This window comes from Cygnus atratus, chromosome 2, assembly GCF_013377495.2.
Source record: "Cygnus atratus isolate AKBS03 ecotype Queensland, Australia chromosome 2, CAtr_DNAZoo_HiC_assembly, whole genome shotgun sequence".
In the NCBI taxonomy this organism is placed as follows: domain Eukaryota; kingdom Metazoa; phylum Chordata; class Aves; order Anseriformes; family Anatidae; genus Cygnus; species Cygnus atratus.
The window spans coordinates 132,267,745-132,294,246 of NC_066363.1; the positions used below are offsets into that span (position 1 = coordinate 132,267,745).

The 26,502-nt window shown below is 37.0% G+C and overlaps 1 protein-coding gene across 1 annotated transcript in view; it reads left to right on the forward strand.

Annotated features, from left to right (window-relative positions):
• Positions 1–26,502, forward strand: part of RALYL (RALY RNA binding protein like) — a 224,467-nt gene that overhangs the window by 122,802 nt on the left and 75,163 nt on the right. Inside the window, exon 2 of the mRNA XM_035546265.1 lies at positions 12,103–12,178. Within this exon, the coding sequence (XP_035402158.1) occupies positions 12,103–12,178 (76 nt within the window). The remainder of the gene's footprint in view (positions 1–12,102; positions 12,179–26,502) is intronic.

Sequence of the window (26,502 nt, forward strand, 5' to 3'; positions counted from 1 at the left end):
CATGAGCACTACTTTTTCATTCTGGCCTAATTAATTGGAAAAATAAGTACAAATATTTTTAAATACAGAATTGCAAATAATAAGACTGATGTATAGCATCAAGTATTATTGGAAAGGACTGTAGTGCTGAGGTTACAGCAGGGTGCAGGTACGCACAGTCAGCTTTAAGCTGTTGGGCCAATGTGTATCAGGCCAGCATAAATATTTTCAGAGTTTAGTTGTTGTGTCTCTGGCTATGCTTTCAAGCAAAAAATATGTCATGATGTTAACAGCAGTGTCTGATAAGGAGATGAACATTAACAAGTGAAAGATTAGGAGACACTATGCTGAGGTAATGCTGTGTTGAATCACATTCATTTTTATTCAGGGGGATCATTCAGCCTAGTACTTTTCTCTGGCCATTTTTGTTTGTTGCAATGCAAGGTTTAGGGATCTCCTTTTAGACTTTTAAAATAAGGACGGTAAAGCTTTAAAAAGTCTGCCTGCATCTTTGCTTATATTCCCTTCCTCATTTTAAATGACAGGCTTGAGATTAGTGGTTTATGCAGTATGTCCAGAAGATTAATAGTTCTAGGTGAGCTTAGAGAGTTGTTTCATTTGATCAACCACTGAAATTTCTTATTGTATTGGGGGATTAAAAAAAAAAAAGTTCTAAAAGCGTCAGGTACTGGGTGCTGAGGTTTCAGATAGGTCTATGCCACCAGTCTTCTTTTAACAATAACAATAGATAACAATTTCAGATATGACATTTCTGAGAATAAAGAATGTTTTGTTTGCTATATTAAAGCAACTGATTCCAGCATCCACTTAACAACAATAATTTAAATCCGGATTCAGAAATTCAATACCCTCAGTGTTCCTTTCCAACCTTCTATTGTCAGAAACTGTGTGATAAAGATGAATTACAGAACTTAACAAAAAAAATCCAGTTGAAAATACATGCTTATATTGTGAATATGTTCATATGCAAACATACATGCATAAACATAGGAAGGGAAAAGTAAACACAGGAAGCTTCAATAGAGGTTAGGAACCTGGGTGAAAATTTTAATCTTTAAATTAATCTATTTTAACTTCATGACCAAGCCACAGAAGAAACAGTCTTGCTTCCAATGAGACCCTTTGTAAAAATAAGGATTCTGAACTCCTGGAATGAGCTGAAAAACCTTCAAGGCAGAGAATGCCCACTGGGTGTTTGTCACCTTATCTAGCTCTCTATATATATTTTTCTTTTTCTTTTTTCTTTTTTTTTTCATGCTGAAGTACAGATTAGTTTCTGAAGCCTTTTTTACAAATATTTGTGCTGTGTGTGTATGTGTGTGGTTTGATCAAATCATGTGTTCTGAAGAAATGAATTGGAAATCTCATGGGCCCACAAATTTCTGGTGAAAAGAAGTCAAGAGTGACGGAGTTCTTCATTCCTACATTCCCTGAGCAAAACTCATGTATTTTCCTTGTGAGTAATAGAGACCTATTGTTTGTACAACAAAACTAAAGTAGGCAGAAAATGATATTGGAAAGCATAGAAGAATGTGTGTTCACTTAATGTAAGAACTTCGTGAATGACCTATTTGAGAACTTTACTAGTACTGTGTATTAATACGCATGATAATTTCTTTTTTTTTTTAATTAAAATGATATTGCCTTGTGTGGTCTTTTTTTGTAGTTTTTTTGATATTCGGACTAGGTTTAATGCATTTCATAATAATTACTTTTTTGCTAAAATTATTTTTAGTAACCTACTACAATGCTTTCTGTTAGTGATTTGAAATATATGTAAATTGACATAATTAATAATATGAAGCACAACTTAAACTACTTGCCAACGAATTTCTGAAGCAGCATATAAGGTGTATCTGCATGCAAGACCAAATATAAATTTACAGAAGCAGACAGCAGAAGTTAAATAAATTGAAGAGAGAAAGATGATGTTTTATGTTTAGAGATAAGATTTCTGACAAGATTTTGGTTATTACAGTAGTTAAAAAGAATAGTAGTTGAAAAAGGGGTTAAGAGGATGAAAGATGGGGGGGGTTGTAAAGCTCACTTGTTGATGAGAAACACATTTTATGTTAAAAAAAATGATATATTACTAAGAATAACAGAGTGATTGGACATGTATGTGGTTAGCAAGGCTACTTGGAGAATTACTGATTTCCAGTTCTACTTAACAAAATCAGTATAGGAGGAAAGATAAAACATCATGCTCTAGGATCTAGGCTAATCCTTAACTAACATTTTAGGAGAAGAATCATGCTGGGATGATAAGAGAATGGAGGGAAAATAATCTTGTATCTAACTAGTCTGAGGTTCTTATGTCTCCTTCTAAAACATGTAGGACAGCTGGAGGCAGAAAACTAGAGTATAGGAACCATCAGTCTGACAAGATATTACATTTTCTCTATTCCTATCAACTATTTTTATATTTTGTTTGCAGAAATGCTAAAGAAAGCTGAATAAAAGGACATTGTATATCGTTCATTTTAAAGCTTGTCAGTATTTCCAATTGTTATATGTTCTGCTTTTGCAGTACGCTTCTATGCTGCTGCAGTTTGGTTGTTAATATAAATTGGATCCACTGGGGAAATGCATGATTGGCAATGAAAGTGTTAAAACATCGCCAGAACCAGAGCATTGCTTATACAGAAATATTAGATTTGGCATATTGTTTATTTTGTAAATCACCTCCACAATAATGCTTCCTCCCATGTGCCAAATTTCACTGGAATTATCTCCACTTCTGCTGTCATTTTATCCAACCCTGAGCTGTTAATAAAAATGGCAGACTTCAGAATAGTGAGTGTCATGGTATATTCCTTCGTCACATTGCTATATTACTTTGCAATACTAATACAGTTATATTATGCAAGGAAAACAAAATTTTAAAGTTATTACATAAAAACATATGAGCTAATTCTGTGACTATCCATCATCAGTTTTATAATGGTTTTGTTACAAAGATGAAACTTGTCAGAACTCTAATATGAGATATTTGGGACACAAATTTCCATAAGTTTGGCACAGAAGAAAATACTATATCTCAAGGGAAATGATGTAAGATGTGCTATGTGACTCCAAAGTGTATTTGGAATTTGAAAAGAACCTCTTTCATAGACCCCTGAATAAGCCTGGAACATGAAGATCGTAGACAGAAAGACTCTATGTATATAAAACCGTAGAAAATGGTTGAGAATCCTCACAAGCTGATTTCTTTATTTGTTTGAGGTAGGGGACTTGTTGAAGTGAGCGGAGACCAAGATGAAAGGTGAGGTCACTGTAAAGAGGAGAACAGTGCAGTACAGAGGAAGGATTTGGGGATGACGAACGAGGATAGAATCAGATGGGGGGGGGGGGTACCATGTGCAGTTTTGGGCTGCTGTGTGTAATTTGGGGCACCACAGTATAAAAACGATATAAAAATTACAGAGTGTTTGAAGGAGGCCAACAAAGAAGGTGATGGTTCTGGAGGGGAAGATATGTAAGTAGCAGCTGAGTTCACTTGGTTTGCTCAGCCCAAAGAAGAGGAGGTGTGAGAGGCCTCATGGAGGCCTCACGAGGGGAGCAGAAGGGCAGGCACTGAGCTCTGCTCTCTGGGGACAGTGACAGGACCCAAGGAAATGGCATGGAGCTGGGACAGGGGAGGGTCAGACTGGGTGTTAGGAAAAGGTTCTTCATCAAGGGGGTGGTCGGGCACTGGAACAGGCTCCCCAGGGAAGTGGTCATGGCACCGAGCCTGCTGCAGTTCAAGAAGCGTTTTGACAGTGCTCTCAGACATATGGTTTGATTTTGGGGTGGTTCAGAGCTGCCCTTGAAGGCTTTGACAACAAAGTTCAGGGTATGAAAAACACACTGATCTCTCAATAACACCTGTTATGCCAACAGACCCTAGAGGCAGAAGCAGTTACGCCAGACAGACTTTCAGCTAAGCATGCTTTGTCCTCCCACCTCTTAGCACCTTGAAAGTGCCCCTGAGTTGAGCTTTGGAAAGCACTGCCCTGGAAACAATACTGTTTGCACCACCCAGAAAGCATTGGGAAAGTTCACTGTTCAAAATTATGGAGAAATACACTTCAAAATTAGGCAAAATTTGTTGGAAAGTCCAAGAAATATCAACTGCAAATGCAAATAAAATGATGTCAGTAATTTGGGGGAAAATATTGCTATGGTTATGGTTATTTTAGGAAAAAAATAGCTTTTGTTTATGTTTGCATTAATAAAGTTAGCAATCTGCATGATAAATAATGAGTAAGACAAAGGCATTGGGGCAATGGGGACTGAATTCTTCTGTATTCAACAGATTTCAATTGTCATGAAAAACTATTGCTTGGAGCATGAAGCTAACATTAGTAAGAGAGTTAGACAAAAAAAAAAAAGAAAAGGCATTTTGAGGAAGAATTTAAAATTACTGAGGTTCAGGGCATGTTCCTTAGGGGGAAAAAAAAATCATATTGAAATATGAAAGAGTTAGACAAGGGACTTTCATACTGTATCCCCACTATGCTGTTTAATGATGCTGCTCGAGGCTAATTGCAATGCTGAGAAACTCAGACATCTAGTCAACATTAAACTTTGTCTAAGTCTCATGGTAATAACTATCTTTTGTTACCAAAGAAAAGCAGCAGACAGTTTGTTGGCTGCTGCCCTGTAATGACTGTGCTTGATCTGAAAGACGGGTGCTCTATTTTGTTTTTCTAAACAGTATCTTTATTACGATAAAGAGAAACCAAAGAGAGAAAGGTGCTCCTTGCACACCTCACTGTCTGGAAAAAATCTGTAACTCAAGGACCAGTTGTTTCCCATTAACGGCAACAATGACAGTGAAAAAGCTGCAGCTCAAGGACCATTTTTTTCCCCTTAATGGCAACAATGAGATGCTACAGTGTGAGCAGGTACTAGTATCATATAAGACCCTGCCTGAACTTTTCTTTTGGCTAGCTAAACTCATATTAAAATGTTTTGTTGTTGTTTTTTATTTTGTTGTTGTTGTTGTTTTCCTGAAGGTAGCAGAAAGTTCCTGATGTGCTTTTCTATTGCTTTCCTATATCTTTACGGCAATGTCAATCTTCTGCCGTGTGCAGAATTAGCTAGTCCATGTGTTAAACAAGCACAGGCATGTAGAAATCTTGTTCTTTGGGGGGGTAACAGGGCAGCTGAAAACTTGATTAAATTAAAAGAGCCTTCTTGCATGACGAAGACTGCACTTGCCTGCTTCTAGATTTTGGCTCTGCTGGGGTGAAATGCTCATATGACTGCCAGCTTCATGGTCGCCATAGCACAAACCAAAGTAGGGGTTTCCACAGTTAACACTTAAATTCTTGTAGCCCTTAAAGCTGATCTGAAGATAAGTGGCTATGTCCAAGTAGTACCCAGCAGACCAGTCTGAATCTCTTGCACCTGTAAACCAGCAGTGTGGATCTTTCTGTAGAGGAGCCTGCCAATCTAGTGCTAAAGAGGAAGAAGAGTGGGGAGGATTGTCACCAACAGGGCTTCCTTTCCAGAGGAAGTACTTCACAAGACATACCCCTTTCTTGTGGTGTGACCCCTTCTGCCACTGCCCAGTACACCGGAGTGACTCCTGACCCATCACAGGTCTTGATCTGCTGGGATTCAAGCAGTGGCAGAGAAGCAGTTTGAGAAGTCTCAGCCGCAGCCTCTGCAATCTCAGCAAAGTCCATGGGGAGTCTTCAAGAAGCCACAAAATTAGTGCTCTCCCCTTCCTCAGGCCACAATGTCTCTCCCTAGACATGCTATAGGCTGTTGCTGGTTGCACGCTCAACAGGAAGTGCTGCCCAGTGGCTGTAGTAGGGCTGGGAGGACAGAGATGGCAGCAGGGAGACAAAAATCAAGACAGAACAACGCTCTGCATCAGCTGTGAAGCACATCAACATCTGTTCTGCAGCTAAGCGAGAGGTTGCTGCCCTAAAACCCTGAAGGAACTGTTTGCAATGGGTGGATAGATAGCACAGGATGTCCCATTTTAGCCATCGCCTGTCCTCACACCAACCTGGTTCTCTGGGGAACAGAAAGCGACTTTCTGGCAAAGCAGTGCTTGACACTTCTGTTACTGAATGGTGTTAAGAATGGTAGCTTATATAATCCTATAGCCTCATTTCATTCCACCAGAATTTACTGAAAGAAGAGATGACTGAACAAAGCGATTTCATATACTATTCAACCAGCGGCTCTTTCTGTGTGAAGCATTAATAGCTGTCATCTTTGTCCAAAAAAAAAAAAAAAAAAAAAAACAACTTCCAATTACTACAGGGCTAAGAGAAAATCCAAATGCAGCTGAAAGCCCCAGAAGCAAATTATTTTTAATACTATTATGGAAAAGGGAAATGTGTGACCCAGACCTTCATTTAATATTTTACTAACCATGAAAGTTAATTTGAGTTTGTGTTCAATTTTCAGGGAAGTTTCTTCTTTACAGCTGCATAATTTTGGCACAGAATTGAACAGAACTGAGAACTGTCTTCTCCTCTCTGCATTTTTCACATTTTATTGCTAGAGATGGGGAAAAGAGAGGAGATAACACGCAATTAATGTAACATATATAAAAAAAGTCTGTGATGTAAAAAATGTCATATGACTTCATTAAAATTCCTTCAGTATGCATCAGGGAGGATATTTATAGGACTGGCAAAGGAAAGAACATAAAGGAAATACAGTTCAGCTTTAGTTTTGCTGATGTTCATTTATGCTACAAATCACATGACTAGAGGCTTCTTTAAATTGCATCTACCTCTTGGTCTTTCTCTTTTGTCCCATATACTTTGGGCCATGTGGGGAAAAAAAAAAAAAAAAAAAAAAAAAAAAAAGAAGTGTGTTTCATTTTCTCTATACCCGTATCTATCTGGATATAGATTTTACATTCATAATGTGAATGCTTTCTCTTACCTTAACTTTAATTACTGTTTTGAAAAGTGTCCAGTTTTGTACAAAGTTGTGTCTTCTAGCACTTCAGTTAAAGATTGGTCTAACACAGAGCTAGTCTGGAAGTACACAATGATATCCTTTTCTAACCAACATATTAAGTCAAGAAACTATGGGAGTTTTCAAGGAATGTCTCCTCGATCATTCACAGGAATGGGTGGAAGAGCATCTGATGAAATATGTTTTAGGAAATTAGCTGTTGGGCTACAAAGGCCTTTGCGTTTTCCTTAGTTCCAGGTCTTGGTTCCCGGTCTCTCTGACATGGAGCCCACACTCAGAACAATGTATGCAATACTCAGTTATAGATATCTGTGACCATTCTTTGTCACTTGGCCTTACCTTGAAAAGCAAAGTGGCCACATCTAAAGTGCCAATTAGCAATGGTCCCTAGTTCATTTCAAGTCTCTGCCTATGTCTAGAAATTGCACAAGAGAGTACTTTGTTGCCTCAGGCTAAAAGTCGTACCAGGAACCACTCTAACAATTCAATACAATAGATAACTAAGTTCTAGTGCCTGGGAACGGGAATATTTAATTTTATAGTAAACAAGCCTGAGAAATGAGTCCTGGACTTATAGGAGAAGGCCTGGAAGTCCCAGTTTTCATGTGTTGAGCTTGTGCCTGTTGAATCTGCTAGTTTACAACATTTGTTTTTGTGAGTCAAAGTGATAGATGGGCTTTGGCTACTTTTTTTTTTTCCCTACAAATAAAACTTTTTAAAGAATCTGAAGGACATTTATACTGAGGACTGAAATACTCCTAGTGTGTGAATACAACATTTTTGGTATCATTGCTTACACTTACAAAGCTTGTTTAAAGGTAGCTACACATTTGCCTTCAGGACTGAATTGTCAAATGGCTTAAGCAGAAAATCTGTGAGCAACGCCTCAATGCTGGCTGATACAGCCTCTCCAAAAATGGAGGGTTTATGCACCATAGCCTTTTTGGTCATTACTATATAGCCTAGAGGAGGTAGGCAGTCAGTAGTAGGAAGGAGTGATAAGAGAAAGATAATCATGCTGTGCTGAGTTGCTCTTTCAGACCAATTTATGTAGCCCTGAATACAAGTACTCTTCTCTCTAAATGGCTTGCATTTTCTTTTCTTAAGTCTTTTTTTTTTTTCTCTCATTAATTGCTAGGCATTTTCCAGTATAATTAGAAATAAAAACACTGTGTTTTAAATTAGATAATTCTGCAGATGACACAAAATTTTATGAAATGTAGTTCTGATGCCTTCACCTTTCCTATGCTAACAGGAACAAATAGATGCATTTCATTTAATATGGAAAGTAATCTTATTTGATTGTGAAAGCACATAAGGAGCAGACTGCTGCATCGCAATTGTTTGCTCAGTCACTTTCGTATTCATACTGATCCCTTAATATTTTGAATTTCAATGTTGAATTTATCTTAATGTTGATCTGTAAGAGAACATTTATAGCATATGATGAGAGCAAATAATGTGAGTTCCCGCACTCCCCTACCCTCTATGTGCTTCATCAAGTTGCCTAGTTCATATTCCTGAAAAAGCGCAGTTGCTAATTTTACACCGTAAGAAGTGATACCTCTCTGCATTCCTCAGGGTGGGATCATTAGTGCAGGTAAATCTCCATGCTGCAGCCAACAAATTTATTTGACACATGGTTTATGACCTACTGGATGTAAATGTCTGCTGCAAAACTAATGATGGATGAAGCAAGAGAACAAGTTATCTCACAAGATTTCCAGTTGGGCTAGAAATAATCTATCCTGTAAAATGTTGACAGATTCACTTCTAATCTTAGTTAGAAAATTGAGGTTGGAGTAGATAGTGCTGAAAAATAATGGGATGAAAATCTGTTCTAACTTTTCAAACCATTTCATACGTACATTCTTAACTTACTACAAGGTGCTTAGAGAGTTGCAGAGCTATTCAATCAGTTTCATATTAAGACAAAAATCCCATGTGTATGGCTTTACTATGAAATATTTCCTGTGTTAAAGGGAAATTCTGGCTATTACGGTCTGTGTAACATAGTTCACTGTTTTCTGCTAATACCTTTAGAGATTTGTTTGTGTGCCAGGGAATCTTAACTGATTGTGTTTTCTTATAATGATACCTTTCAACAGTATTTGACTAAAATAAAGTGAACACATAGCAAACAGACCAAGGTCTTCTATACAACACATCTTTGTTAAAAGTAGGTACAAGACCTGCAAATGTAGGTCTACAAGAATAATCATCTAGACAGTATTGATTTGTTCTGGAAGGATGTGAACATGTTTTGAAAGCCCTTTACTGTTCATATACCTAAGAATGGTGACCTGGGCTGTGGCTCTGAAAAAGAAGAGATGATAGACATGAAAAATATGTGAACATGAATCCCACAGCCTCAGGATTTTCACAAGAACAAATTATAATTCTACTTTTTTTTTTTCTTTTTCTTCTAAAATCTGACCTAGTAGGAGATGGTGAAAGTCAATAAAGCCAATGACCTTAAAACTGACATATTAAAAGAGTGGGGAAAGGTCTAATTATTGTAAAGGTCACAGGATAAAAAAAAATAAAAATCATTCCAATTTTGTTATTCACAGGAGCCAATGGAAATGCAAAACACCTATCAAAATTCCACAATCGTTTTCAACAAATGCTTGATGTTTACTTTGTTGGGTCAACATTAGTAGAATTTATATTCTTTTAAATAAAGAAATCATAGCTGAATGATTAACAACCATGGAAGAGTAAGATTAATATATATTTAATAAAGCACATGCTTAAAATTAAGAGCAGAGGAGCATTTCAACAAAGCATGAAAACTGTCTCCAATATTCATCCAAATTCAGAGAGATAAGTAAAACAAGAAATTTAATATTTTATGAAAAACTATGATTTAAAAGTACATTCTTAAAGAATACATTCTGCAATACAGTGGAATGAAGGACAATCAGAATTAATTCTAAACTGCTTCTTATAGAGAAGATTTTACCAAAAAAAAAAAAAAAATCAAATCAAAATTACAGAAAATAGGCCTATGCAAAGCAAAATTCATTTCATTTTCAACATTAAATAGGTGTTGTTTTATCTCAAAATATTGAATTTAAATGGAAAATATGTTTACAATTATTTTAATGCATGAAGCATGAAATTTCCAATGGAAAATTCTCTCCTTTCAAAAAATCTGATGAACCTATTTCAGTGTTTCTGCTTACTAAAAAAAGACAGAGGAACTTTTTTCCTACTTTGTCCAAAATAGTATCCATCAGTCTCAGGCTTTTGCTGCAGCTTTTGACATAGAAAATAATGTAAATAAAAATGTCTAGTCTTTTAGTATCACTACACTGTGCAGTGATGCTTCTTCATTCAACACAGCTTTCTACTTCACTTTTTCTTCTACTATTTTCAATTTCAGATTAAACACAGGCTTTACTAAGAACATGTACTTCCTCAAAAGTCTTGATCACTAGGTGATTCTATGGTAAATGGGATATATTTTTCTCTTACAGAAACTTAACACTGAAATATCTGCTGATTTCCTGATTTTGTTGAATGTTATCCTTTTGTCTGTTAGTGAAACCAAGCAGAGCTGTAGCTTCAGCATCACTCAAATGGCATGAAATTTGTTTTACTTTATCCATGAGATATGTTGTAAAGTTGACTGTACAACACCCAGTTTGGGTGCTTTTAATATAAGTTTATGTTTAGACTGACAGCTTTCCAATCTCAGGCAAGGCATTCTCCACAGAAGGGCCTACCTGTGTTTCTTTCTCCATGGGTAACTGTTACTAGCATTCAAAATGAGTGATGTGCATTTCCTGGTGTGTTTCTGAGTATGGTTCAAACGAGGGGAAGAATTTGAGATCCAGCATGATTAATGTGTATATAAGCTTCATATATTTTTACATTCCAAGAATAAATACATGGGCATAATGTAAATTAAATTATGAAAAATTAATACATTAAAAAAAAAAGGAAGAAGAAAGAGAGAAAGGGAGAAAGAGAGAAAGAGAGGAGAAAGGGAGAGAGAGAGAAAGGGAGGGGAGAGAGAGAGAGAGGGAGAGAGACGGAGAGAAAGGGAGAAAGGGAGAGAGAAAGGGGGAAGAGAGAGAAAGAGAGGGAAAGAAAGAGAGAGAGGAAGGAAGGGATAAAGCGATAAAGTGAGGGGGGGAGAGAGAACAAGAGAGCAAAAAGAGAGGGAGGGGAGCGGGGAAGAGAAAGGAAAGTGAAAGAGAGGGAGAGAGGGAGAGAGAGACAGAAAGGGGGAGAGGAGAGAGAGGGAGAGAGAGAGAAAGGAAGGGAAAGAGAGGTAGAGAGAGAAAGGAAGGGAAAGAGAAAGGGAGAGAGAAGAAAAGAGGAAGGAAGGAAAGAAGGAAGGAAGGAAGGAAGGAAGGAAGGAAGGAAGGAAGGAAGGAAGGAAGGAAGGGAAAAAGAAAGAAAGAAAGAAAAAGAAAAAGAAAGAAAGAAAGAAAGAAAGAAAGAAAGAAAGAAAGAAAGAAAGAAAGAAAGAAAGAAAAAGAAAGAAAGAAAGAAAGAAAAGGTTTCACAAGATTTCTGATGTTGTTGAGAATTATGAGTACTTAGATAAGGTATCTGCAAGAACAGATTTTCTGTTGCCCCATAACAATTTTAAAGATAGTTTGCTTCAACACTGAGAATAATAAAAAGGATGCATTTCGGTTAGGAAAACATACCCTTTTCTTTGCTTTTGAAAACTCTCTTTTGGAGTAGATAGTGAAGGCTCAGTTAAAGATCCATCTACTGTTTGCAAGATCTTAAAGAGCAAGTTTTTAAAACTACTGCAGCCCTTCGCAACAGTATTTGACCTGAGTTTGTCATTTGTCTCTACATCTAAATTGCCATTCAAGTTTGTGCAGTAGAAATATATTATTGTTTTCAGCTTCATGAATGAAAATTCCTGTGTTTTTTGTTTTTGTTTTTGTTTTTTTAAAGGTCATTTTTTCTCTCTGGTACCAATAAATGGCATTTTGCCTAAAATCCTTAAGCATTACAGTAAGAACTTTTAGGAAAACTTTATAGCATCAATTTAAAAGTGGTTAAAAACTAGGTCAGTGTTTTATATATGCTGTCCATTTTCACTGCCTATTGCTCATTTTCAGTGTCTTGAAGTTGCCTTTGCAAAAACTCTCTAAGTTCCAAACTTTTAGCTTATGAGTTTAAAATGTTTGCTTTCAGATATCAACATGGCAGGAGAACCAAAACCATACAGACCAAAACCTGGCAACAAGCGGCCACTTTCAGCACTTTACAGGTAAGTTAGATTTCATCTTAACAATACAAAACAAATTTATTCAAAAAACTATGGTAACCTGCAATGTTTCGTTTTGTTTTCCAAAAATATCCAGCAATGTCACTGTGTAGCACATGAGCTAGACAAATGATTTTTCCCCATTTATGGTTTGACGTTCATATGAAATATAATCAAGCTCTTGTACACACCAAAAGTTTCTGAATGTGAGTAAAAGAGCCAGGAGAGAAGTGTCTGACACTGTGTTTATCTACAGAATGCATCCAGAGCCATGCTCTAACTTCCAGAGGTAAAGACTGTCTGTATGATGTTCATAACAGAAAAAAAAAAATGACACCAGCTAGGAATAAGCCCTGCAGATAAAATCCTTGATCAATTCTTATATGAAATGATCACCATATGCAAATAATGCCCCTCTTTTGGTTGGGGAAAAACAACAGCAAAAACAGAACTTCTATTTCCTGAAAACCAAACCAACCAACCAAACAAACAAACAAAAAAAAAACACACTTGGATGTCTAAATTTTAACGCACACATTCAGAAGAATAGATAAAATAATCAGTCATATCAGAATTTTATTTCTTAGTGAAAATACCTTCCACTTCATGGAGGCCAAAAATCTGGTCTCTTCATCCCCAGTATTCACTCCATAGATGTTTGTCAATGCAAGAACTATCCAGAAGAAGGAGCTGCAGCTTTGAACTGTAAGTATTATACATAGAGTATTAATATATTAAAATGCTATTTGAAAAGATATTTGACAGTGACAGTCCTTTAGGATGAAGTAGCAGAATGCAGTCACCTTGCACAGGTTTTGTTCTAGGGACAGTGATGTCATCAGCATTGTGCACAGTTAACATTCAGTGCTGTAAGACCACACCCAAGTGTTCAGTCTAAAATTCAAGCTTTGAATTTTAAAATGTGATGTATTATAAAAATATGTACACATTGTATTTATTTGTGTATGCACTGGTAATATAATTTTTCTTTCCCCGTCTCTCTTTACTTTTTCTGAAGGGAAAATGGCAGCAATGGAGAACAGAAGACTTTAGCCCCATATAAAAATGCAGCATTTCACAAAATTATAATGATGTACACAATAAAATTATAAATCTGTCATTTACAAAACCTACTGACAAAAAAGGCCAGTGTGGTGATTTGTGAACTGTTTATTAATGTCTCCACTTCTGCAACTACAATCAATAATTTATTTTGCTCCTTTAAATATATATATACACATATATATATCAGAGCTATTTCAATTTTGAATACTTTATGCTTTATTGCCTGATTATGGCCTAGTTCTTGTGACTTTGTACTTGCAGGATTCAGTGAAATGGCTCATAATTTCAGAGCAAAAGAACTGGTTTCTCATTGATTTGTATGTAAAGGGTGCGAATCAATATCTAACAAGACTAGAGTTCATCCTTAGGTGTTCGGGACAACACTGATAGATATGCAAAACCCCTGAGTGTCTTTCTTCTATTCCCAGATGCCTTTTTCATGCATCTACAAACCTGAAGAAACACCTACTTTATTTTTTTTTTAATAAAAATCAATTAGTTAAACATTGTTAGGGTGATTGACAGATAGACATGCATACATGCACTGCTGCTCACTAAACCCCATTTCCCTTAAAAGTACTATAGAGTCCACACTCCAGATCCATGAGAGGAGTTAGGGCTGATTTCTACTCTGGCTGAAATGCAAATACACAGGCTCTGAGAATGGCAACTCAGCAGTGAAATCAGAGACTCTTGAGCCTGGCCTGGTCTGAAAGCATCAGGTGGAAATTCAAGAGTGTCTCTCAGAATGAGACAGGAACAAGCATTTTAGATCTGAGTCTGTGTGAAGTTTTAGCACATAGCTGCCCTTTGCAGAAGTGATAGGAATATTACTTTTGGAGAAGAGAACCTCTGCTTTATCATTACTCTCAACTGCAACCTGTTAATCCCTGTAGGTGTTACTAGTAGCCATGGGATTACTGTGTTGCTGTGTGAATATTTCAAAAGATTTTTAAAGATTTTCTGTGGTTTCTGGCATTTATATCCACTTCCACATGTGAGCTTCTGAATAGTTTCTCATAAATACTTGTTCTACAGACAAGACAGAGGTACGCTGTGGAAAATTCTGAGGGAACTTTAAAGAGAAAAAAAAGATTTTAGGTTGTGTTCTTTCATGGATCTATCACAGACTATTTCTCTAGAAGATTACAAAAGGCTTTTTTTGAGCAACTGACAGAAGCCTTCATCTGAAGGTAGTAGAGAAGTTTCATTATCCCTGTATCCGTTAGCATAATAATAAGTGAGGAGATCAATGACTTATAAAGTTATTGACAAAGTTAACGTTTACTAATGTCAAAACATTATACTAGACCTGGCTGGGATGGATTTAACTTTCTTCAAGGGATCCCCTATGCTGCTGTGTTTTCAATTCATGACTAAAACACATCAATGTTTTGGCTATTGCTGCACAGTATATGCACAGCATCAAGGTTTTCTCTTTTTTCCACTCCGCCCATGCAGTGAACAGGTTGGGAGTGGGAAATATGTTGGGAGGGAACACAGTTAGGACAACGGGCCCGAAATAGCCAAAGGGATATTCATGTCAAAGGCATGTCATGTCATGCCCCAAAATAAAAAGTAGGGAGGTATGTCTCCCAATGTAGCCATTGTTTGGATGATTAGCCAACTGGATGCTTGGGCATCAGCTTGTGGGAGGTGAAAAGTCATTGCCTTTGCATTACTCGTTTTTTCCTCTTCTTCCTTACCATATTATACTGCATTTATCTCAGCCCATGAGATTTCTTTGCTTTTACTCTTCCTATTCTCCCCCATCCCCTTGGGAAGGGGGGGGGGGGGGGGCAGGGAGAGGGTGGAGGGCAATGGAAGGGAAGTGAGATACTGACTGTGGTTGCTTAGATGCTGGCTAGGGTCAACCCACAACAAACAGAGAAATTTAGGAGGGAGAGATGTTACTTTAGATTTGATACCGACTACAACAGTCATTGGTTAAAAATTCACAAAATATTCATTGTGAGAATGTGAGGACTGTGAGAAGTAGAAAAAGGGTAATGGATTTCAAAAAGGACAGACTTCAATGAACTCAAAGGAGCTGATAAGTAGGATATCTTGGAAAGAAATTTTAGAATCACAGAATTGTAGGGGTTGGAAGGGACCTCAAGAGATCATCGGGTCCAACCCTCCTGCCAAAGCAGGTTCCCTGGAGCAGGTTGCCCAGGTAGGCATCCAGATGGGCCTTGAATATCTCCAGAGAAGGAGACTCCACAGCCTCCCTGGGCAGCCTGTTCCAGTGCTCCATCACCCTCGCCATGAAGAAGTTCTTTTGCATATTGGTTCAGAACTTCCTGTGATCTGTGTTGTGGCCATTGCACCTTGTTCTATCCCCACAAACCACTGAAGAGGTTAGCCAAATCCCTCTGTCTCCCACACGTAAGGTATTTATAAACATTAATAAGATCCCCTCTCAGTCTTCTCTTCTCAAGGCTGAACAGACCCAGGTCTCTCAGCCTTTCCTCATAGGAAAGATGCTCCAAGCCCTGTATCATCTTCGTGGTCCTCCTCTGGACTCTTTCCAGGAGATCCCTGTCTTTTTTGTTCCTGGAACAAACGGAATGCATAAAAATTGCATATACTGTGCTTAAGATAGAACAACAACAACAACAAAAATCTCCTGAGACAGAAGGAGTAGAATAAAGAACAATATGGCAGCATTAAGATTTTTTAACATCCTGAAAAGTGAAAAGGAATTGCACAAAATGTGGAAACAAAACCATATGACTAAATATGGGTAGAAAAGAACAGCAAAATCATCCATCAGGAAACCAGAAAGGCTAAGGCACATAACAGTATAAGTGGCAAGAAAAAGATTGTTAGAGTAACTTCCTCTACTTTTTTATAATTCTGTTTCTTTTTACCATGCTTCAGAAAAGGATAGCAAATGATATAGAAAATTAGATGATATATAAAAGGTTTCTTCTGCATTAGCAAAAGAGGTTAGTTGACCAGCTATTTAAGAAAATCAATTTTATCCAGAGGGATGGAATAAAAGAAGTGGCTAACCAGTATGTGAATGTAAATTCAATGGAAATGTTAGGATGAAATTCACCCTAGAGCATTTAAAGAACTGGCTGAATCTGTGTGTGAACAATTACTAATTGCTTTCAAAAGTTTACGGAGGTCACACAAAGTAGAAAAGCAGTGGATATGGGCAGGCACATGCTTCTTTTTAAGAAGAGGAGAAAACAGAAAATTATCACACCTTCACATAATGGTTAAGGTTGAAAGGAGCAGCCCAGCTTTGATTCCCAGAAATGTACTAGGAAAAAAAAAAAAAAAAAAAGTTAATATATCAACATCTATAGGATAGTAAGTTGGTGAAAAAAAATCGTCATAGAATTATGAGGAGTAAATGATGTTGAATGAATATAATTTCCTTCTTTAACGAGACATCTGATTTAGTGGGCAAAAAGGAAACAGTAGATGTGCTATACTGTTATTTAAAGAAGCTTTGGCACTGACCTTATGTGCTGTTTTCATAAGCATGTTCAAGAAACATGGACAGAAGAAACTTCTTACGCTAGACATCCAACGGGTTGGAAAAAGAGTGACTGTGTACAACATAGTATTAAGGGTAACAACTGTTGTTTGTTCAGTCTCCTTTGTTACAGATTTTTAGAGTATTTAAGAGTATTTTTAGATGTTGAAGCTATATTGAAGAACAATTTTAAGGTCAGCAAGCATCAGTACTTCACAGGGTTTCATGATTTTATTTATTAAGTGTTTCAGGGTTCAAACATATTCAAAGTACTCTGTGCCTCTGATGAGAAATCTGCATTACATTTATAGCAGAATATGTTGCATGAATAATTAATACAGAGCAACCAATCACAGAACCATAGAATATCCCTAGTTGGAAGAGATCCATGAGGATCACCAAGTCCAGCTCCCAGGTCTGCACAGAATCACCCAAAAACCAATTCATATGTCTGAGAGAGTTGTCCAAATACATCTTGAACTTTGGAAGGTTTGGTGCTGTGACCACTTCCTTGGAGAGCCTGTTCCAATGCCCAACCACCCCCTTGGTGAAGAACCTTTTCCTAACATCCAGTCTAAAGCAGCTTCATGCCATTCCCTAAGGTCCTATCACTGGTCACCGGAGAGAAGAGATCAGCACCTGCCCTTCCGCTCCCCTCATCAGGAAGCTGCAGGGCGCCATGAGGCCTCCTCTCAGTCTCCTCTTCTCTGGGCTGAACAAACCAAGTGAACTCAGCTGCTCCTTATCTATCTTCCCCTCCAGACCCTTCACTATCTCTTTAGCCCTTCTCTGGACACTCTAATATTTTTATGTCCTTCTTATGTTGTGGTGCCTCAAACTGCACACAGTACGCGAGGTGAGGCCACACCTGTGCAGAGCAGAGTGGGACAATCCCTTCCATCAACCTGCTAGCAATGCCATGCTTTATGCATCCCGGGGTATAGTTGGCCCTTCTGTCTGTCAGGGCACTCTGTTGACTCATATTCAACTTGCTGTCAAACATTGTTTTTCAAGTTTTTTTTCAATAACTCCCAGAATAAACTTCTCCATAATTTTACTAGGCACTGAAGTGAGACCAACAGGCCTGTAATTACCAGGGTCTTCTTTGCTTCCCTACCCGAAAATCGGAAAAATGTTTGCCAGCATCCAGTTGACAGAGACCTCTCCAGATTCCCAATACTGCTGAAAAATAATTGATAGAGATCTAACAAGGACATCAGCCAGCTCTTTGAGTACCCTGGGATGAATCCCATCAGGCCCTATAGACTTAGACACATCCAGCTGGAGCAGCACATCCTACACAAGTCTGGAGTTGGCTGGAAGTTTATCATTTCCCCGATCACAGTCCTCCAACTCATGGTTCTGGGGTCCCAGAGCCCATCATCAGTGTTAATGACAGAAGCAAAGAAGGCATTAAACATCTTTTTTTTTGTCTACATCCATATTTGTGAGGTGACTGTGCACATCAAGTAATGAACCAATGTTATCTCTGGTCCTTCTTTTGCTGTTGGAATATTTTTTTAAGCCCTTTTTATTGTCTCCCACAATATTGGCTAGTTTTGACTATAATATGAACTTTGGCTGCATGAATTATCTCCCTACAATGGCAAACAGCATCTCTGTAGTCGTCCCATGTCACCTGACCTTGCTTCCACTGTCCATACACTTTCCTTTTCCACTTAGGCTCCAGAATAAAATCCCTGCTCAGCCAAGTCAGCCTTTTGCTCCATTTGCTTGACTTCTGACACTTTGGAGTAGCCTACTCCTGTGCTCTTAAGAGGTGGTACTTAAAAGTGAACAGCATTGATGGATCCAAATGCTTTCAAAAGCAGAATCCCAGGGGACCTTACTAACTAGTTCCCTGAGCAACCCGAAGATTTGTCTCCCCTTAGTCAGGGTCAAACTTTTTCTGGCAGTTTTCCTTCTATCACCAAAGATTCTAAACTCAACTACTTCACGGTCACTGTGGCCAAGATGTCTGCCTATCACTGCTTCACCCACAAGACCCTCTCTATTCACAAGCAACAAACCTAGAAGGGAACCTTTCCTAGACATCTGTCTACCAAGAGCCTTTCACCTGTACCAAGAAGTTATCATCAATGTGCTTTAGGAATTTCCTAGATGTCTTTGTATCAGCTGTGTGGTATTCCCAGTTGTGTGATGCCCTATAATGTGTTATACAATACAACTTGTTTAAGTATCTGGGTCATTAGATCCACTTCTGTTAGGAATGGTATCAGAAAACTTCATTGTGCCTCAGTTCAGGAATTAAATTCTCATTTTATCCTTTCTAGTTTTATAATTTGTGTGGGAATAATTTAATTCAGTCTCACCTATGTAAACTTTAACATGAGCCTAAATGTCAGACACACTTTTTTTTTTACCTATTGGGATAATTAGATTCAAGACAGATAAGTGTATATCATTTCTTCTTTGACTTATACATAAGCTCATTCATGTACCCAAACTCTTCGTTCTTTCTTATTTCACTTATACTTCTTTTTACATCTATTTGATGCTAGCATTCCTCACATGCACACACACACACACACACACAGAGGACAAAATTAAGAGTGATACTTAGAATTTAAAAGACATCATGGACCTAATAAAGTCCGCAGAAAGTTTTGCAATTCACTTCAGTTGGACTAGAATTTACTTCCACATCTTCTCTCTTAAATGTAATTTAAAAACCTAGCTCCTATCAGCTGAAGATCCCATTGATCACAACCTTTGACTTCTAGAATGCAGACTTGGCCTGCTTGGAACAATCCCATGAGAGTCCCAACATGAGGAGGGGTCCAGGAGAGCTGCCTGATTTTTGAGGATCACCTCCTTCAAATTGGTTCATCCTGACAAACTGGAAATCAAGAAAAGTTGGCAGGTGGTCTACATGGACAAGCAAGAAACTGCTGAATTAAAACATATAAAAAGAGGCATACAATAGGTGGAAGTAGCAACAGGCAATGTGGGAGGAGTACAGAGATGCTGTTCAGGCCTGCAGGGATGTGATCAGAGCACTGTGGGGGCAGGCCAATGTTATTGTTCACCGATACTTGGAAAAGAGAAAAATGTGAGTTTTGCTTCAAAAAGTGTTTAAACACATTATTAGTGTTAAGCATACTCTCTGAAAAACTACAAATATGCTTAAGGTAGTGCTCAGGGATCTGATTAAATCTAATATAATTTTTAGCATCATTCCTCCTGATTTGCAATGCTGTTCAGTACTTGAGGGGGAACCGAAACCCCAGAAGGTTCAAAATTGTTGTGAGTTTCCTTTTTTTAGCACAACGCTTCTGCAGAAAACCAGAAGCTTGACAAATCTGCATCTTAAAATTATTTTACAGTATGTTATTTGGGTCTACCTTTAAGCAGAAGTTAATTTTACTAGCTAATCTTTGTGTCTTTGAAACACAAAGTGAAGATTAAAGGTGCTGACACATATATCAGTGTTTGGAAGATTTCTTTTATTTTTTTTTTCATGATAAAATAAAGGACGAGACTGTCTTTTTAATTTACTGGTGTTTTGGTCAGTAGTTCACTAAGGCAGTTCTGTGTCAGCGTATGAAAGTACATATACTGTTGTTTTTTTTTTTATATATATATATGCCCCAATATACCAATATTGAATTAAACACAAATAATCTAATAGACTAGTACTCCATTTCTCTACATCATAAAATAATTTTTAAACTATTTTTCATTTCAACCACCACCATGTTTTACAAGTTGTTAAATATATGGTCTGAAAGCTTTAGCAGCATGAAAATGTGTATGGCTGCTGCAGGCCCTGGTGTGTGAGATGAGAGGTGGGACTTGCTGGAGACTGTGCAAGGCACAGGGAGCCATATCTACTGTGATGTTACCAGTACTGTTGGGAAGGAATTAGGAGCAAACTGTCCCAAATATCATCCAAGTCTGCTTGTTGAGAAAACTAATTTGTGTGCCCCAAACAACCCCCACAAGGAGTGAATTAATGTAAGGAAGCAGGGGACTAGGATTTGGAACTTAATTGGGAAAGTGAGTTACTCAGCACTGCAGCGGTGTCTGTTCACTCACCTTGCTCAACACCATTTAATATTCTAGGTGACCAACAAAGATTTCAAATACTTATTTAGCTGAGAATATATAGAGTCATTCTACATTACATGTTCCCCCTCCTCATGTGAGTTATTTTCACCTGTGACACAGGTAAGCTTCCTTATAAAACCAGATAAGCAAAACTGGTTTTGCTTCAGAACCACGTTTGAAGGCCCAGTAAGGAATTATTACAGCCCCGCTCCTTCCAGTATTCCCATTGCTGGCTGGGCATGAAGCCTTTGAGCCTGGGATCTATCAAGCTGAGGCATGCCCTGAAGTGAGACAAATAGTAGTTGATGGATTAACAAAACCATGAAATACCAAGTGAGATTGTCTCATGTTGCCTCAGCTGGCCTGACCTCCACCCTGTTCTGGTTGGCTTCCCATGGCACTACCCATCTGTTGTAGCAATGGCTAAGGTGTCCCTGAAGGGCAAGCACTTTCTATGCTGTTCTCTGAAGTTTCAGGCGTACGGTTCAGCTCCCTCTGAGTGGTATTAAATTGCACAGTTATTTCACATTCCCAATCACTTCTCTATGTAATGCAATTGAAATGTATATTCAGCATGTTTAATTTCACATGCCACTAATTAGTCATATAAAACAACCTTTACAATTTCATAAGTCTTGTGGCCTCTGGAGGAAATTATTCAAAAAATTCAGAAGTCTAATATTACTATACTGAAAGAGATAGCTTTTTATTTACAGGATATGATTATGTTTATATATTAAAGTTTGGGTGGTTTTTTGTTGTTGTTGTTTTGTTTTGTTTTGTTTTGTTTTTTTGACACAAATACTTTGTCATTTTCCTGAGCACATTTTACTTTTATGATGGCTCTCACAAAATTGATTGGATTATGCTACACATCTTTCACTTTCTTTCATTTTGCATCTTTATTTCATAGTGAAGGCTTAAAAAATTGTTTACAGTCTTTCCCTACTTGTGCTACACTTCTTAGATTTGTATTAAGATATTGTTTATAGATTTTGGTGTGACTTGGTATGCCTCTCAATCCATGCAGTCATTATTTTGAGTTGTTGTCCTGAGGACTCCCAGGCATACTTTGTTTCAGGAAAAAGTGTGAAGGACACAGTGATGGGCAACCTGATAATTTCTTCCAGGGTCGGAGGCTTCTTGAGGTCATTCCTTCCCTTTGAAAACATAACATAAACTCAAAAAAGCACTGCTATTCTATTTGAGTACTGCAGTATTTTGCATAATCCATGCTGTAGCATTGTCAGTATATTAGCAATATGCTGTAACCTACTGTCATATAACAACAATAATTGTAGGCATAAGGACTTTTCTTGATTGAATATTGTTCTAGTTTTCTTATAACATTCTTCTTTATTCCTTCTTTCTCTTATTGCATTTGTGCATTCACTTTTATTGTTGGCCTACAAGAACCTAGAGCCATAGTCCAACCAACATAAAAAAAAAAATCAATTATTTTCTGATACATTACACTTAAATTACAATGTGATTATGCCCACTTAAATTACCATGTGATTATGCCTTTCTTTTTTTTTCATACTGAATAAAAAAAAATATATATGCTTATGGAACCTAATCTTATGATGAATGCATCATATTCAGATTGCATAATTTGATATTTCTTTTGAATAAAAGCAAAGTACTTCATTTTTACAGAAATGTATTTTCTTTGTGCCTTTGATTGCCTTCGTTCATGAAATAAGCTATTTTATTTCAGTGCAATGGGATAAATCTAAGATGATTGTTGCTCTACAGTTCTTCCAAAAACAAAGACCTATCTTCCATAAAAAAAACAGCTCTAGTCATGTTTAAACCAAGATAATTTTAAGTCCTATAAAATATAGTTTACTTTCATTTCTTCAAATAGTGTCCTCAATGATCACATTTGAAGCGTTCAGTGCTTTAGAGGAAAAAAAAAAAAAAAAACGAGAGAGAGATCATTTAGTCTGAAATTTTCACTTAAAATTCATGACAAAATTTAGTGCAATTTTTGCCTGTGTCAAGAACTTAAGTAGCATTCTCAATTATATTAAAAGCATTAGAGGAGGACGCATGTACAAAGCTACAGCAGTTCCAGTGATTTCATTTGGTATGAATTTTTGATTATTTTCAAAGAAAAAGCCCTGTGTCAAATAGCTGTTATAAAAATTAAGAAAAAAAAAAATCTCTACTAATGAAAGGCAACACATGCATTTGTCAATGATGTCAGTGTAACTGCAGTCAGTTCACTTCCACAGTTGTTGAAAGAACAAATCCATATGCTCAGAGGGGTTGGGAGAACCAGCCAGGGACAAAAGTTTGCCCTTTTACATGATCCGGAACATGAACATGAAACACCCAATAACTTTACTGAGGTGAAAACAGGAGGATCCTTAGTAACACCCAGGAAAACCTTCATTTCTGAAGACAAATCACAGATAGAGAGAAAGATCAAGAGATCTAAATATATCAAATGCACTTGTCATCTTGATTTGTTCATTCAGTCATACTATTTCTAATCTGTGTGATAGTTTCAATAACAAAAAGGACCAGACTTTTTTTTTCTTCCCCTTCAATATTTTAAATATTACTTACTCCATTTTAGAAACTATCCTTAGTGACTGGGGGAAGATGTCAGTATATATCTCCACTTATCAGTATATCCCTAATCTTAAATTGTTCTCACTTTTCTTTGTATTCATTTTCACCAGAAATTCTAAATACGGTCTTGACTTCAAGGATGGTCCTGCATAGACAGTAAGACTAGCAATTTCTTTTCTTCCTGTCCCCCCTCAAATTATTCTTTAGACTTCAACTTTTTTTTTTTTACAATTTATTTTTTCTTTTTCTTAAAAGGAAACAATGACACCAGTTTACACATATCTGCAGAGGATGTGCCTCCTGTTTTCCTATTTTGGTACTTGTCCTCTTGCAGAAAATGATATATGGTATCACATGGCTGATGTTGTTTTCTTCCACAAAAGCCCAGACACCATAATCACACTCATACTCAGAGTTTAGCAAGTTTGGAGAAGAATACCCAGTTCTCTTATTATTGCTTTTTTTCTGGTCTTTAATCTTCTTTCATGCTTTTTTTTATCTCCTATGAAACCTGAAGCAGTATATCTTAGCAAAAGTAACTAACTGTAAAATCATCTTATTTTTTTAATGTTTTTCTCACTGTTTACACCTAAGTGGAACAGAAAATATATTCACTACTTTTTGATGGCATTGAGAATTACTAAGACTCTTTTCTTATCCAAGAATTTGTGTTAAGAAAAAAATTTAAAAAATGTGGCTTATAACTCAAAAAGTAAATGCCTGAAAGATCCAGAGCACTGATGGTTTTGCCTGCAGGCAAACAGAATCAGTACATTTAGTCATCCATTCTGTTTAAATCTTGTCAGTTTGAGCCTAGTTCCTATCACTTATTGTATGTGAGATTTCCACCCTTTAATAGTTTACGGCTTCTTACATTCGATTTAAGAAATAATCAGAATTTGGATTCATTGCATACTAGCAGAAAATACAATGCCTTCTGTAGATACTCAGCTGTGCTTCTATTAGCTAAATAAATAAATAAATAAATAAAATAAAAAAAAAGGTACCTACATCAGGAAAAGAAAAATCAGAAACAGACACAGACACCATGGCCATTTTCCCACATTCAAGTTTTGGTAAGGCAGATATCATAAAAATAGTATCTGTTTTTGCAACCACTGTTGTTTGGTAACTGTCTTAATAACATTATAGAGGACTTAAAAAAAAAGAGACAGGGTTTATGAAACAGAACAGAGGGGACCTTTGCTAACATGGCATGACATGAACAGCAGGATTCTTCATTTTTAAGGATTTAGTAAATTGGTGCAGTATTGGTGCAGTAATCAGAGATGCACGGGAAGGCTGTACTTCTGAGCACCATTTTGTAGGCTCTTGATTAGGCATTGGTTTTCATGTAATGTAACAGCTCTAATTGTATAGAATTGTATATGCAATTCAGTCTGGGAGATGCTAATGTACTGAAAGCATAGTTTAGGTGGCTTGCAAACAGCAATAGAAATATGATGCTAGATTAGAGATTCAGCTTTCTGTGAATATATAAGGAAGGTTGGAAAACGAGAGGCTGCATTTTAGTCTTATGAATGATATTAGAAAAGAGAAAAGAGATTTAAAGTTTGCTTATTTTAAGAGAATAAGATTACAAATAGCATAAAAGACTATGCTGTGTTCAGCACAGAGGGACAATAGCAACATATATTAATATTCAGTGTGTTATTAGCAGTGAAATTATATCACAGGTTTATTTTTTGATCAATGTGCCAGTCATGGAGTAGTCTGTTTGAAAGCATGTTATCTAGCTTGCCAGAACTCATATTTAGGTACAGCAGACGGTACATAATTCCAAATGAAATTTTATTTTTTAAGGAATATGTTACAAATTGCATGCTTTATTGGTAGATTATGGTTGCTGTTTTTCCAAGAAGTTTTGAAAAAAGCACTGGCTATTTTACTGAAAAGTAACAAGTGTATTCATAAATGTGAGAGAATTCATTATGAGTTGTAATCAATGAGCAATTTATAATATCTACTGACAGAAAAATGTATGTTGCATTTTTCAGCCTTGCAAGAGTGATATTACTCTAGGAAACAGCATGACAAACATGAATCATACACTGTCAGAGCAGTCCCCTTCCAGTAACTACTTTAAAGTGTTAGTAGTGTCATTGAGGGAAAAGGAGATTAAACCTCTACCCTTGGGATCCTCAAAGGCAATGCCTACATTAACCTTCATCTATTTGTGACTACAAATAGCCATGCAGTAAAGTAGTATTGATTGCATGCATTAGATCAGTCAACACTGCTTTGTTCAGCCCACCCTGATGAACTCATTCCTGATGTTTTTAGACCTGAACTTATTGACTTGAATGTTCTTACTCTGATTCAGAGCAGAAGAGGGTTAGGTGACATCAGCTTCATGCAAAGACTGATTAAAGCTGTCAGAAAGAGGACTCTAAGGTAGAAAGTTAAGTATACCACTACTTTTTTTTTTTCCAAAATTCTTTCTTTTGTTGGAAGCATAGATTTTTGCAAAATGCAGCAACTATTAGCATATCACAAGAAAAAGTAAATTAAAATTGACGGCAGTGGCATGGAGTTACTTTCATTCTCCAGAGTTTGTTTCCTTTGCTGACTTGAACAAAGGTACCAAACTGAGCTTGTTTTCAGCTGGGGAAGGCGATCAGGGTCATGAGGGTTCTTACCCGAAGGAAAATTAGTTCTTATTGCAAGAATCTTCATTTCTTCATGACAGGCAAAATCATACAGATGAGATATACAGGGTAATTTAAACTTAGGTTACTTATTCTTTCTTCAAGGTCTTTTCTCAGATCTTCAGGAGACTTGTCTTGTGTGTTGTGGGAAGAAACTGTAGTCCATAATTACCTAACAAGGCCATCATATGCAGAATCAGAATTTGTTTCCCCCAAGTCACAACATAGTTTTTCTCAGACTCACTAATATTTATCTCAGTTACAAGAAGCCATACTGTAGTTCAAGTTGGCTTTGCAGTTTGTGGGGTCATAGAGGAAAATACACTAAATTCAGGTGCAAAATATATTCAGTTGTTGAAACGCTATTAGATGGATATGATAATCCTTTTTAGTTCTAGCTCCCTGAAAATATTACACCATTACAGGACTTTCAGAAGAATTGGAGC